Raw genomic sequence first — 16321 nt, 5'->3', positions numbered from 1 at the left:
ACGAGGGTTTACAACCCTTTTAGGCTTCACCCCACAACCTCAAAAATGAGATGTGCTTGGAAGGACAGACTAATGCCGCGTACAGATGATCGGACATCCCGACAACAACTGTATGATGTGAACTTGTAGTCGTATATTCCGACCGTGTGTAGACTCCATCTGACATTTTCTGTCTGAATTTCCGCCAACAAAAATTTGAGAGCTGGTTCTCAAATTTTCTGACAACAAAATCCGTTCTCGTAAATTCCGATCGTGTGTAGCCAATTCCGACGCCCAAAATTCCACGCATGCTCTGAATCAAGTACGAGACGGAAGTGCTCAGTCTGGTAAAACTAGCATTTGTAATTGAGATAGCACATTCATCACGCTGTAACGGACTGAAAGGTATGAGGCTGAAAAGCGCGAATCGTCTCTCACCAAACTTCTACAAACACGACTGGTATTGAACTTTAACCTTTAACCACTTAAGACCCGGACCATAATGCAGCTAAAGAACCTTGCCCCTTTTTGCGATTCGGCACTGCGTCGCTTTAACTGACAATTGCGCGATCGTGCGACGTGGCTCCCAAACAAAATTGGCATCCTTTTTTCCCCACAAATAGAGCTTTCTTTTGGTGGTATTTGATCACCTCGCTAGATAGAGCGACAATTTTGAAAAGAATTCAGTATTTTTTACTTTTTGCTATAATAAACATCCCCCAAAAATATATAACAACATTTTTTTTTCCCTCAGTTTAGGCCGATACGTATTCTACCTATTTTTGGTAAAAAAAATCGCAATAAGCGTTTATCAGTTGGTTTGCGCAAAATCTATAGCGTTTACAAAATAGGGGATAGTTTTATTGCATTTTTATAAAAAAAAATTTTTTACTACTAATGGCGGCTATCAGCGATTTTTTTCGTGACTGCGACATTATGGCGGACACATCGGACAATTTTGACACATTTTTGGGACCATTGTTATTTTCACAGCAAAAAATAAATTCTATAAAAATGCATGGTTTATTGTGAAAATGACAATTGCAGTTTAGGAGTTAACCACAGGGGGCGCTGATGGGGTTATGTGTGACCTGAAGTGTGTTTACAACTGTAGGGGGGTGTGGCTGTAGGTGTGACGTCATCGATTGTGTCCCCCTATAAAAGGGATGACACGATCGATGCCGCCACAGTGAAGAACGGGGAAGCCGTGTTTACACACGGCTCTCCCCGTTCTTCAGCTCCGGGGACCAATCGCGGGACTCCAGTGGCGATCGGGTCCACGGGTCCCGCAGTCCCGGTCAAGGAGCTTCGGACCGGGTCGCGGGAGCGCGCCGCAGGCGCACGCCCGCGACCCACGGCTGGGTACTAGTACAGGACGTACCTGTACGTACATGTGCCCAGCCGTGCCATTCTGCCGACGTATATGTGCAGGAGGCGGTCCTAAAGTGGTTAATAGTGCCGTCATACGTGTTGTACGTCACCGCGTTCTCGACGTTCGGAATTTCTGACAATATTTGTGTGACCGTGTCTATGCAAGACAAGCTTGAGCCAACATCCGACCGTCTGTACGTGACATCATAGTCTGAGACTGAGAAAAACAGTAAAGCACAATCACTGTGCTGCTCTACTAAGCAAGAAGCAGGTCCTATATATAACCAACATACATAGCTGTACATTAGGGTGTGCACCCCAAAGCTCAAACACACATACCTTTCTCCGCAGTACAGACGGGAAACATGTACGATGAAAATGGTCCGCCGGACCGTTTTCAGCGTACATGTCTGCCCGGAGATTTCTGTATGATGGCTGTACACACCATCATACAGAAATCCGCGCGTACTCGATACGCGGCGACGAGGCCGCGCCGTCGCCGTGACGATGACGCGGTGACGTGCGCGACCCTGGCAGTTCAATGCTTCCACGCATGCGTCAAAGTCATTCGACGCATGCGAGGGATGGCGGCCGCTCGGACATGTACGGTAGGTCTGTACAGACGACGGACAGGATTCCAGCGGGCATGTTTCTAAACATGTTTAGAAATATTTGCCCGCTCGAAAAAGGCCCGGCGGGCAAATGTACGCTGGAATCCTGTCCGCTCGGCTGTACAGACGACCGAACATGTCTGCTGAAACTGGTCCGCGGACCAGTTTCAGCAGACATGTTCGGTCGTCTGTACGGGGCCTTAGCTGCACTGGACAGTGAATGAATGGGAAGTACTCTGTGCTGAGTGGCTTCCTGTTTGTTCACATACTAAAGCATAGTAAACACAGTGTACTATGCTTCAGGTATGAATGAACACAGTAAGTGTGTTCATTTAGAAAAGGAATGAGCTAATAAAGGACATATTTACTAGCCCTGTCCCCACTCATTCTGAAACATCCCCCGCAGTAGCTGAGGGGACAGGAGGGAAGCCAGAAGCACTGCGGGGAGGGGGAGCGGCACTGCACAGAGTGATTAGGATGTGCGCACACCTATGTCAACAGATATGGCCATCCCATATACAATTAAAAACAATAATCAAGATTGTTAAAGATCACCAAACACTGTCCAATCCACTTATTTCCTTGCAGCCCAAATAGCCAGAGCTCAGGCAACACAATGTTAGAAACAATGTTAGAAAATACAATCCAAGGGAACATTTTCAGTGCAGTTCATTCGCTGCTCGCTCTGTGCATGAGTCACTGTGACATGTGCTCTGTCTTATCTGTCACTGTCACACACATATCTGTCTCTGTCACCTTCTTGCTAGACTCCTTGTAGGGCTGAGCTCAGCTCTATGGTCTGTGGGGGGAACACACACAGGGACGCACTTATATACCAACCATATAACTATATCCTCCCCTCTGATACAAGGATGGGGGGCAGAGGGTGGCTCTTCTGTGTACAGATCAGATTTGCAAATCACAGTCATGGTGTCATAGGCCATTCCACCCAAAAGTAACATTTCAGTCCTGGGTGGGATACTAGTAAGTAAATGTAGTAAGATGCCTCCCCCATATCAAAAAGTCAAAATTTTCTAGACTTTTCTAATATGGAGAAATCATGGGGAGAGATGGATCCACTCAGGATGGTCACAGTGGATGAGCGGAGCAGGAGGACCAGATGTGGGAAACTCAGGGCTAGAGTATCTAGCAGGCAATAGAGCAGTGGTTCTCAACCTATCTAGTGCCGTGACCCCTTGATAAAATTTCCCAAGTTGTGGGGACCCCTAACAGTAAAAATGTTCGTAGCGTGGGTTGTCAGCACCCAAGGCAAAACAAGTAATTTGCGCCCCTAACCCTTACATTTGTAAAGTATTAAAACCCCTTATGGTACATTTTAGTATGTACCATTCTTTGTTCTCCTTTCTTTCCCTTTTATATCTCTATCCTAATTTCTCCCCCATCCCTCAATCTAGCCGTCTTTCTTGCTCTTAATCTTTCTCTCCCTTTTTATTTGTTATTCCCCCTCTTTTCTTTTCCTTTCCACGTATTCTCTATTTTTATTCCTTCCCTTACTCCTTGGGGGTGGGGAATTGGGATGAGTGGCAGTGCTGGTGGGAGAGTTGGGATGAGTGGCAGTGCTGGTGGGAGAGTTAAGATGAGTGGCAGTGCTGGTGGGAGAGTTGGGATGAGTGGCAGTGCTGGTGGGAGAGTTGGGATGAGTGGCAGTGCTGGTGGGAGAGTTGGGATGAGTGGCAGTGCTGGTGGGAGAGTTGGGATGAGTGGCAGTGCTGGTGGGAGAGTTGGGATGAGTGGCAGTGCTGGTGGGAGAGTGGGGATGAGTGGCAGTGCTGGTGGGAGAGTTGGGATGAGTGGCAGTGCTGGTGGGAGAGTTGGGATGAGTGGCAGTGCTGGTGGGAGAGTTGGGATGAGTGGCAGTGCTGGTGGGAGAGTTGGGATGAGTGGCAGTGCTGGTGGGAGAGTTGGGATGAGTGGCAGTGCTGGTGGGAGAGTTGAGATGAGTGGCAGTGCTGGTGGGAGAGTTGAGATGAGTGGCAGTGCTGGTGGGAGAGTTCTGATCAGCCATCATAGGTGCTCTTGATCAAGGTCATTTGCTGATCTGAGAACTGTAGTTAGGACTTTTAATGGGAACTATAATCACAGGTAGTGTTACTCACTATGTCTCCGACTTTGTGGTGTCTCGTAGCAGTGACACCTCTACCGAAATCAGGAGATAGGGTCTCCTCCAGCCCCTCCCACTTCACATTCCTCACCAGTCAGCTGACCTCTGGTCTCTGCCCCCCCAGCCATGTCGTGAACTGAATGGGCAGCTGCAAAGAGGCTGAGTGAGCGGCCGTGGGCTCCAGGGACAGCCCTGCTGGGTGGCTGCAAAAGAGGCAAATCATCATTTGACCCCCGAGGTGGTCCCGACCCCCAGGTTGAGAACCACTGCATTAGAAGATGGTGCGTGATTCAATTATCCAGCATCCATCTAAAACCAAAATATCAGTGCCAAGTAGAGCGATGCTTAAAGAGGAACTGCAGTCTTCTCACATAATTTGTAATAAAAACATCTTTGCCATTCTGAAGCTTCCTTCCAACAACTTGCATATTATTTTATATATACTATGATTCTGTACTTGCAAAATATGCTGCAGAAATCTCCCTCCACTGAGTCTGGCTGCATCCATTTTAACTGTGGGCAGCTGAAGCTGCTGCCTGTTCACTCCCTGGATTTACAGAGGCACACCCCCAGCTCTGCAGCTCTCATTGGCCCTCTTATGACAGCCCCCCGCCTTTCTGGCAAACTCTCACGAGAGAGAGCTGTGCATGTCATAAGCCTAGGCTTTTTACCAGACAAGAAACAGGAAGCGGGCTGTATAGGGTATTAACTTGCAGAAAAAAATGTTTTACTATCCAAAAAAAAAAAAAAAGGGCAGGAGATTTAATAGACGGAAAGTTAAAAAGAATCACTGAAGTTCCGCTTTAGGAAGCTTGGATTAAGATTATCAGGGGAAACAAAAAACATTTTGGTTGCAAATGACAGTGTAGTGGTAGATATACAGGCAATGGTTTTATATGAACCTGCAGTGGTCTTCCAAGGCCAAGAAACTTCTCCATGGCTGTATAAAAATCAGAACATTGTATCATTAATGCAAATAAAAGCCACAACAATCCCTTTCTAAGAGAATGCCTGTAAAATAGAAAAAAAGCCTCAATCAGAAAACTTGCTTCAAAGATACAATGTTGCAGTCTGATGACTGAGGGGGAGAGGAGACGAGGAAACGTTTCCTCCTGCCTGCAGTAGACTGATAACATCATCTCAGCCTAGGCAAAGTTACCAGCTGGAGCTCAAGGATAGGTTTTAAAAAGTGGATTTTTTCTGAAAAAAGTGATATTGCTGTATATTGTGACATGTCAAGGATTTATTCTTGGAGAAAGTCAAGTTAATAAAAGGTCTATTTTAACTTTGTTTTATTGCAATTTTTCAAAATGTTAAAAGAAAGAACTGACAATAATATCTAGATTCAGAAAGAGTTAGGCCGGCGTATCAGCAGATACGCCGACCTAACTCGGAATCTGCGCCATCCTAAGTTTAAGTGTATTCTCAAACTGAGATACACTTAAACCTAGCCTGCGCCGTCGTATCTTAGGGTGCAATATTTAGGCTGGCCGCTAGGTGGCGCTTCCATTGAGTTTGGCGTAGAATATGTAAATCACTAGATACGCCTATTCACGAACGTATGTGCGCCCGTCGCAGTAAAGATACGCCGTTTACGTAAGGCATTTTCAGGCGTAAAGTTATTCCATCAAATAGCTGGACTAGTCATTTTTTAAGTATGGCCGTCGTTCCTGCGTCGAAATTTGAAAATTTTACGTCGTTTGCGTAAGTCGTCCGTGAATAGGGCTGGACGTAATTTACGTCCACGTCGAAACCAATATGTCCTTGCGGCGTACTTTGGCGCAATGCACACGGACGGCACATGCGCTGTTCGTAAAAAAAAGTCAATCACGTCAGGTCACCCCCCATTGACATAAAACACGCCCCCCCCCCATCCTCATTTGAATTAGGCGCGCTTACGCCAGCCGCATTTACGCTACGCCGCCGTAAGTTAGGAGGCAAGTACTTTGTGAATACAGTACTTGCCTCTCTGACTTAAAGCGGGGGTTCACCCTTAGAGGGCACTTTTCCCCCTTAGATTCCTGCTCGTTATTACTAGGGGAATCGGCTATTTATTTTAAAATATGTGCAGTACTTACCCGTTTACGAGACGCATCCTCTCCGTCGCTTCCGGGTATGGGCTTCGGGAATGGGCGTTCCTTCTTGATTGACAGGTTTCCGAGAGGCTTCCGACGGTCGCATCCATCGCGTCACGATTTTCCGAAAGAAGCCGAACGTCGGTGCGCAGGCGCAGTATAGAGCCGCGCCGACGTTCGGCTTCTTTCGGCTACGAGTGACGCGATGGATGCGACCGTCGGAAGCCTCTCGGAAGGCTGTCACTCAAGAAGGAACGCCGGCTCCCGAAGACCCATACCCGGAAGCGACGGAAGAAGATGCAGCTCGAAAACGGGTAAGTACTGCACATATTTTAATATAAATAGCCGATTCCCCTAGACCGAACGAGCAGGAAGCTAAGGGGAGATTTTTTTTTTTTTTTTAAATGGGTGAACTCCCGCTTTAAGGCGGCGTAGCGTAAATACGATACGCTACACCGCCTTACAGTTGCGGCGCTCTACATGAATCTAACTATAAAGGTCTAAAGTAAACCTTCCAAGGGAGCAGCAAACGAGGGCGAGGGTTGTTAGTGGTTATAGGAAGCTGTCTGTTTGAGTATTGTAGAATATGTTTGCGCAGGACCATGTCCAGGAAGGTGACAATTGACCCGGATTAATGACCCTTCTGTCCGGTCACCAGACCTGCAGTCACCTGGACATCTGTAACAGCTACATTGAAACCCATATAGCCAACCTTAAAGCGGTAGTAAAGCCCACTTTGTGATTTTTACCTACAGGTACGCCTATAATAAGGCTTACCTGTAGGTAAAATGAATATCTCCTGAACGTGCACCGTTTAGGAGATATTCACCGTGGATGCAGCCGTGACCATGGGCGTCCGCTGAAATTTTTTCAGGGGGGGGCGCTTCGGCACTGGCGATACACAGTCGCATTTAACCCTTTCTTCGACCGCTAGCGGGGGTTAAAAGCGCCCCCCCCCACGTTGAAATATAAAACTCCCTCTCCACAACTGCATCACTGCACCACTTTACATTACACAGCACCCTGCGCCTCTCGACCCCTTACATTACACAGCACCCTGCACCTCTGGACCCCTTACATTACACAGCACCCTGCACCACTGGACCCCTTACATTACACAGCACCCTGCACCTCTGGACCCCTTACATTACACAGCACCCTGCACCACTGGACCCCTTACATTACACAGCACCCTGCACCACTGGACCCCTTACATTACACAGCACCCTGCACCACTGGACCCCTTACATTACACAGCACCCTGCATCCCTCAACCCCTTTACATTACACAGCACCCTGCACCAATTAACATTACACAGCACCCTGCATCCCTGGACCCCTTTACATTACACTGCACCCTGCACTGTGCAGGACATTAATACATGAGTAACCATAACCAGTGCAGGACATTTACCCCCCCCCCACCCCCACCATGCTGCATATTAAAAAAAATCACAGACAGTCATCACAGTTAATAATCTTCAGACTGCATCATTCCGTATGGCATGATGCTATACGGAATGCAGTCTAAAGATTTTTTTAATATGCAGCATGGCGGCGGGGGGGAGGGGGGTAAATGTCCTGCACTGACATTAATACATGAGTTACTATGATCACTGACCAGTGCACCCGGCTCCTGGCATTTTAAGGGTATATATACAAAGAAAAATGTGAACGTTTTTGTTGCTTAAAGTGCTAGTTGTTTGGCTGTCTCTGGTGGCTTTGCAGCCAAGAAACTAGTATTTTCAGAAGGGAAGTCAGTAAAAGCAGGCTGGCTTTGCAGTGCAGTAATGCAACACACATTGGCACACTTTGCACATATTAATGTTTGCACTGAAATTTTTTTATTTTCCAATAATTTGTATTGAAAATTATTCATATCAAGTTTGCAAAGCAAAAGCACTGACATTTTTTTTAATGGCTCCCCAATGCACTAAAGGGACACACCTGCTGCATGGTAATACACTTTGATTTTTACTATATGAAATTGTGATTGTTATTATTCGATTAGTGAGCCATTTTACAAGTGTGTGTGTGTCACACACACACACACTTGTAAAATGGCTCACTAATCGAATAATAACAATCACAATTTCATATAGTAAAAATCAAAGTGTATTACTATGCAGCAGGTGTGTCCCTTTAGTGCATTGGGGAGCCATTAAAAAAATGTCAGTGCAAACATGTACAAAGTGTGCTAATGTGTGTTGGCATTACTGCACTGTCTGCAAAGCCAGCCTGCTTTTACGGACGTTCCTTCTGAAAATTAGCAAACAATTAGCGCTTTACAGACTGTCTGTGTCTGTGTGTTAGACTTGCCTCAATAGCGCGCGGGCTCCTCGTGGTACAGTTCTCTACGCTCCTCCCAGCCATCAGTATCACCGACGTGATCCCCTCCCGGCGTGAGTGACGTCACGCCACCAGGACGAGCACCAGGCTGGACTGCAAAGTTAGGGGGAGTGAGCGATCATTGGCTGGCCGGAAAACAAGGGGCGGGGAGCAGAAGGTAAACAAACATAGTCACAGACTGACTTGATATGCCGCGGACATGAGAGAGACAGTGACAATCGGCGGCGCTGGTTCGAGAGGCGGCCGCAGCTAAATCTAAATGTGTGTCACAGTGTTACTACTGATTCTAGGGGGGGGCAAACGCCCTGCCTTGCCCTATGGAGCGGACGCCCATGGCCGTGACGTCTCCTTGCCGGACCTTCAGAACTTCGTGCCGAAACAGAGGGCTCCCACACGAATGCGCGGTAGTGATGTCATCGTGGATCTGGCCAATCACACGGTCGGACCGCGCGAGAACGGAAGAAAGATCGTCGGAAGATGTCAGCCTCTCAGTGGTGAAAGTGCGTCGCTGGAAGGCTTTGTTCCAAGGTAAGTATTTCATAATGTGCTAGTATGTAATCCATACTAGCACAATATGCAATTGCCTTACAGGTGATTTTTTTTTTTTTTTTACAGTCGTGGTTCACTACTGCTTTAAAGGGCTTGTAAACCCTCGTGTTTTTTCACCTTAATGCATCCTATGCATTGAGGTGAAAAAACACCTGGCAGTGACCCCCCCCCCCCCCGTTTTACTTACCTGAGCCCCTTTATTCAGTCGGCAGAGACGTGCTCTGCCTCTCTGCACGGGGTCCTGGCTGTTGATTGGATAGATTCATAGCAGCGCAGCCATTGGCTCCTGCTGCTGTCAATCAAATCCAATGACACGGCGCGCTGGGGGAGGGGCCAAGTCCGACATTCGTGTCTATGAACACAAATGCTGGACTCGGGAACGTGTCTGCAAGGTAACACCTGCCCAGGTAAAGCACTTCTTCTAGGGGGTTATCTGATGTGGGGAGGAGCCGCCAGAGCCACCGGGGGACCCCAGAAGACGAGGATTGCACTCTGTGCAAAATTAACTGACATGTTTTTTATTTAAAAAAAAAAATAGGGTTTACAATCACTTTAACCACTTAAAGGACCGCCTAACGCCGATATACGTCGCCAGAATGGCACGGCTGGGCACAATCACTTACCTGTACGCGATTGTATAATGCCCAGCCGGCGACCCGGTCCGAAGCTCCGTGACCCCGGCCGCGGGACTCGCGGACCCGATCGCCGCTGGAGTCCCGCGATCGGTCCCCGGAGCTGAAGAACGGGGAGAGCTGTGTGTAAACACAGCTTCCCCGTTCTTCACTGTGGCGCTGTCATCGATCGTGTGTTCCCTTATATAGGGAACCACAATCGATGACGTCACACCTACAGCCACACCCCCCTACAGTTGGAAACACACATAAGGTCACACATAACCCCATCACCGCCCCCTAGTGGTTAACTCCCAAACTGCAATTGTCATTTTCACAATAAACAATGCATTTTTTGCTGTGAAAATTACAATGGTCCCAAAAATGTGTCAAAATTGTCCGAAGTGTCCGCCATAATGTCGCAGTCACCAAAAAAAATCGCTGATCACCGCTATTAGTAGTAAAAAATAAATATTTAATAAAAATGCAATAAAACTATCCCCTATTTTGTAAACGCTATAAAGTTTGTGCAAACCAATTAATAAACGCTTATTGCGATTTTTTTTACCAAAAATAGGTAGAAGAATACGTATCGGCCTAAACTGAGGAAAAAAATTGTTTTTTATATATTTTTGGGGGATATTTATTATAGCAACAAGTAAAAAATATTGATTTTTTTTCAAAATTGTCGCTCTATTTTTGTTTATAGCGCAAAAAATAAAAACCGCAGAGGTGATCAAATACCACCAAAAGAAAGCTCTATTTGTGGGAAAAAAAGGACACCAATTTTGTTTGGGAGCCATGTCGCACGACCGCGCAATTGTCAGTTAAAGCGACGCAGTGCCGAATCGCAAAAAGGGGCCTGGTCCTTTAGCTGCATTTTGGTCCGGGTCATAAGTGGTTAAGCTAGCTATAGACTAGTAGATTTATTAATATTGGTTTGGCGTACATCATTCTAAATATATTTTGCTTTTAACATTCAATGTTGGAATGAATGGACTTAACTGAAAGAAAACCATACACACTGTTAGAAAAATCATTCGTTCAAGAAAAATGTAATATCCTGGTCCTGTAAGTTTTGTCGCATTTGTGGTAAAAAAAAAAACGAACATCAATTTGACCCCACTAATGAATAGAAAATTGAATGAATTTTCTTAAAATGAGTGCAGTTCTATGGGGGCACCAAGGATTTGCTTCTTAGCTGGGCACCTGCTACCCAGGCATTGAACCCTCAGCAGATTTTTTCTATCCACATACTGTATAAGATACAATTAGGAGTTTAGTTTTGTCACACAGCTGACAGCAGTAAATCAGAATCCAGCAGCAGGCAGAATGCATCACACTGCATGAAATGTTTCACACAGCAGGAGGGAAAGAGGTTTACAGACTGACACTCATCTGAACCAAACACTTATATAATGCATCTGAACTGCAAACAAATAGCTAAAAACACAGCTAAAACCTACAGATGGGAGATGTTTTTTATGCCAAAGATTGTTTTCCTATGTATAGGCAGTCCTGAGATTCACACATACCCTGAGTGTAGTTGGTGGCCTGACTTTTCTCCACTGCAGTTAGAATAATAAAGCCTGGTTACCTCCCCATCTACAATGTATGATTGGACAATGAAGGAGCAGCAGCAGACTGATAACCACGTCTCTCTGCTCTCCCGATAGCAAGCTCTTATTGCTGCCTCTTCCACTCCCCTTCAGCATTCTGCTGTAGGGGGCTGATGCCCAGTCCAAGTTATTTCCACTAGTTGCATTTAACACACATTTATTGATTTTAATGAATATATAACTGCATCAAATTTGTTGTTATTCTATTTGCTTCCAAAGATATGTGTTGACTTTTGTGGCATGACAGCAAAAGATTGGTTGAAGGTGACAGGCCTGACAATAGCTCCTGAATACATCAGTGCCATCACACTAGTGACATGGCATTATATATTGCATTGCTCTGGGTAAATAGTATTGGCATCACTCTCATTCCAGGAACATGGCCCTGCTGTGGCGTTACTGATATGGCAATAGTCTACCTCTGGTGACATGGGGTAGTTAAGCACCACAATTTAAGATTTAATTGAGCTTCATGTAAAATAACCCTTGAACCATCTCTGGGCAGCATGGAGGCCACTCAGGTCAGGTAAGTGCCAACCCTGCAGAATGCCACACAGCATGTTGTTCAGTCGCTATGCAATCACATGATCACAATTAAGTAAAAAAGGATTGGGAATAGAGAGGGAGGAGAAAGGAAGACTAGAGGGAGAGAAAGAGGAGAGGGGGAGAAAAAGGGGGAAATTGGGATACAAAAGGGGTTGCACTCACATGGGCCGCATCCGTATATATAGTAGAAGAAGAACAATAACTACAAGTAGATATTGATGGTCGGACTTTGAGGCCAAGGAAGTATATTTAAAAATAAAATTTTAATATCATCAATATAGTATACAAAAGCACATAATAATACAATACAAATGCAAGAAATGACCACTGTACACAAAATCCTTAGAAGTCGCCGACGCACGTTTCGCCGTGGGGCTTCTTCAGGACGATGACAAGGATTTCGTAGAAAAGTGTGTAACAGAGAACAAGTGGTTATATAAAAGATGGTCTCTCGATGGATGCATCCAAAGGGCACGTATAGCAGGCGGTATGATACAGCCGACAAGGAATCTTGCACTGACTCTGAGGTCAAGACAAAACGTATTTCAAACTTGAGTTAGGTGTCACAGGTAAGATTACACATTATCTGTACTATAATAAGTGACCCTGCAGCCAACTGGGACACCAGCCCTCTCATAAAAAGAAACAGGATAAGATACCATCCACAGATAACAGGTCCCCAATATATTGGTTCCTGTGCTGGACATCAAAGTTTGAGCCTATATTGGTGGTATCAAGCAGCTATCTGAGGGTCAGGTACGTGTCCCAGGGTGTACACCTACGTTACACACTTATTATAGTACAGATAGACTGTAGACACATCATCATCGACGTCACCTTCCCCATCACTAACAATAGAGATCTCTGAGTAGGCAGCAACAGCGGGCACCAACCTCCTTGGGCTGATCTGAGTACTGTCGTCAGACTGCTGAGTGCCGGCTGTTGCTACCTCCTCTTCCTGATCCAATGCCAAGAATGGCTGCGCATCCGAAATGTCTTCTTCTGATGGATCGGAAAATAATTCCTGTGACTCAAGCGGATTGTATATAGTGGTGGTGTTGGTGGCGAGCCACTCAACCAAGTCTGGTGCGTCCTTTGACGTAATCGAACAAACATTGTGCCACTTCCCACTTTGGCTCCGGCCTGGTGCTCCTGCCCTACTCATACCACCCCTGCGGAAGGGCCTGCCTCTTCCTCTGCCTGTCATTTTTTAAATGACCCTCTGACAAAAGTCTCTAGAGAAGCGCAGTATATGTGGAAGAAGGTATATAACAAAATCTGTCGTTTTGGGGGGCCACTGGTTTATTTTACCAGTTATGAAACTTTTTTTTTCAGGATTTTTTTTTAATGTGTGTAGCAGAGGAAACGCAGCGAAAGAGGCAAAAATCCAGCAGTAACCAAATCCACCGCCAGTCACAATGCTGCACAATACAAATCCACTATAATAGCTTTCTATATTCAAAAGTATATTATAAGTGTATATTACACCTTTATACTGCAGTGCACAGCAAGTAGCACACCTATACCAGTGCTTAAAAGGACTTTTGTGGACCTGTTAGGTAGCGATTTGTGTCGCTATACTCTGTCCCTGATGGAAACAGCACCCTCCTCTCCCTACACTGACAAAAAGTATATGAATGTATTAGACACCTATATACTAGAGCAAGTAGCACACCTATACCAGTCCTTAAAAGGACCTTTGTGGACCTATTTAAATTAATACAGTCTGTCCCTGCTCCAAACACAGCACCCTCTCCCTACACTGACAAAAAGCAGAATGTAACATGGTCACCAGATCAGGTCTATTTATAAGGTAGGGGGTATGTCCATGTGCTGAAATGTCTCAATTGGCTGTCCTGCACCACCTGATGGATGTGTCATAGGTCAAAGTCCTTACCCATGTAACATTGCGGACCGCCGCGAAAATCGCCAGATGTCCGACGGTTTGGCAGACCGCGAACGACCAAAGTTTGCCGCAAAACGACCGCCAGGCGAAACGGCAGGCCATCTCTAATCATATACCCCACACAGATGTGCCAATATGACAAGCATGTTGCATCATATCCTAGCACTGGCAATATGGGGAAAAAGGAGGAAGACTGCAGGGGGCCAGGTTTATGCAGTGCTGTACCCCCCATTGAAGAGTGCCAGGTGTGTACAGCGCTGTACCCCCAATACAGTATAGGAAGTAGGAGCCAGGTGTATATGGCATTGTACTACAATACTGTAGGAGTATACACCACTGTACCCGCCACTGCCATATAGAAGGGTGCTTTTCCCTACACTGATCCCACCACCATATGTTAGGCAGTACAATGCCAAAAGTATCTGGGCCGTTTAAGAAAAGGATAGCAATATTATTGTATATTTCATACTGATAAGAAAATACTTAAACGTTACATAAAAGAGAAGCAGGGAGGAGAGAGAGGGGGGAAGAGTCTGAATATGGTGTTATCTATACTGTACTGTATTACAACTGGGTGTATAGCATATGGTGTGGGGCAGTGGTGCTCCACTCCTGTCCTCAGGACCCACTAAGACCCCATACATTATTAGATTTTCTGCAGATTTTTGTCTTCAGATTTACCAAAACCATATGGAGGTCAAACCTTAAGGCTATATTCACACTGAGGCACTTTACAGGTGCTATAGCGCTAAAAATAGCGCAGGTAAAGCGCCTCTCCTGTCACTACAGTGTGAAAGATCAAGGGTTTTCACACTGGAGCGCTGCGCTGGCGGGATGCTACAAAAAGACCTGCAAGCAGCTTCTTTGAGGCACTTTAGGAGCGATGTATACACCGCTCCTAAAGTGCCCCTGTCCATTAAAATCAATGGGCAGCACTGCCGAATCGCCTGCAAAGCGCTGCTCAGGGTAATACTTAAAATCTGGCTTGTTCCTGAGGACAGGAGTTGAGAATCACCACCAGTGTAGGGTATGTAGTATAGTGGGATGTATAGCATGTGGGTCGGGGTATGTTATAAAATGCGATATAGAGCATATTATGTAGGTAGTATAATGGGATGTATAGCATATGGGTCAGGGTATGTGGTAAAGTTAGATATAGGGCATAGTATGTAATAAAATGGGATGTATAGCACATGGGTCAGGGTATGTAGTAAAGTTAGATATAGGGTATAGTATGTAATAAAATGGGATGTATAGCACATGGGGCAGGATACACAGTATAGGAGGTCTATTGTATAGGATACATAGTATATAGGGGATGCATTGTATACAGCTTCTGGTAAAAGTAACCAGCACTGAAATGACAACATGATACACACTATGCATCTTTAGCATATTGGAAGGTGGCAGGCTGTATAAGAATGGGGAAGAGGGTATAAGAGGGCAAAAAGGGACTAGCATAATCTGCATAGTATGAAAGTTCCATATTGTATACAATAATGCCAGCAAAGGATATACAATGTATAAATTAGTACCAGCATGAGATATATCGTGTATACAATAGTGCCAGCATGGGATGTATAGTGTGTAGGTGTGCCAGCAAGTTCTCAATAGAGTGTACAGCAGAGACAGCATGCATTGGTTGCCTTGAAGCAGGAGCAGCAGAAGCATGTGGTGTATAATATATATATATATGAAATATAAAAGTACATTCTAAACAGCAGTCCCAGCATGTGGCACAGAGTACACACAGGAAAATCTTAGTGCCCCCACAGTGCGCTGTGCCCCCCTCGTCTCCTCTTACCTCCATCTGGGGCAGTAGACGAGGCTGATGCAGCCCGGACACGTTGCAGAGTTGTAGTCAGTCTGGAATGAATTGTGACTTGAGATCCGCCTGCCGGGAGGAGACTCTCCACCACCACTACTACTCCTCCTTCCTCTGCAAGTACTACTACTCCTCCTTCACTCTATATACATCCTCCTTCTCTCCTCTGCCCGTACTCTTTCTTCCGTCATCTGTCTGCACTACTTCTCTATCTGTCTGTACTACTTCTCCTTCCCATCTTTATCTACTACTCCTTTCCTCCCTTGTCTGTACTATTTCTCATTCCCTCCACAGCCTGTACTACTCATCCTTCCCTTCTCTGGTTGTACTACTCTTCCTAAATACTCCTCATCTCCTCCTCTTCTATCCCTGTACCATTTCTCCTCTATTTTCTCTACTCCTCCTTCTCTCTTTTCTATGTACTACTCCTCATTCCCTCCACAGCCTGTACTACTCATCCTTCCCTTCCCTTCTCTGGTTGTACTGCTCTTCCTAAATACTCCTCATCTCCTCCTCTTCTATCCCTGTACCATTTCTCCTCTATTTTCTCTAAACTACTCCTCCTTCTCTCTTTTCTATGTACTACTCCTCATTCCCTCCACAGCCTGTACTACTCACCCTTCCCTTCTCTGGTTGTACAAATACTCATTCTCTTCTATCCCTGTACCATTTCTCCTCTCTTTTCTCTAAACTACTCCTCCTTCTCTCTTTTCTATGTACTACTCCTCAGTCCCTCCTCTGCCTGTACTATTCCCCCT

General features: G+C 45.7%; 1 protein-coding gene across 1 annotated transcript in view; it reads right to left on the bottom strand.

Annotated features, from left to right (window-relative positions):
- The window catches only part of BCAT1 (branched chain amino acid transaminase 1), a 108127-nt gene extending 92252 nt beyond the window's left edge, over positions 1 to 15875 (bottom strand). Inside the window, exon 1 of the mRNA XM_040345421.1 lies at positions 15543 to 15875. Within this exon, the coding sequence (XP_040201355.1) occupies positions 15543 to 15548 (6 nt within the window). The 5' untranslated portion in view covers positions 15549 to 15875. The remainder of the gene's footprint in view (positions 1 to 15542) is intronic.
- Between the last annotated feature and the right edge of the window lie 446 nt (positions 15876 to 16321).

The sequence above is a fragment of the Rana temporaria genome, chromosome 3 (assembly GCF_905171775.1).
Source record: "Rana temporaria chromosome 3, aRanTem1.1, whole genome shotgun sequence".
In the NCBI taxonomy this organism is placed as follows: Eukaryota; Metazoa; Chordata; class Amphibia; order Anura; family Ranidae; genus Rana; species Rana temporaria.
Note: the sequence above shows the minus strand (reverse complement) of the source record. Positions and strands in the feature narration are given on the sequence as shown.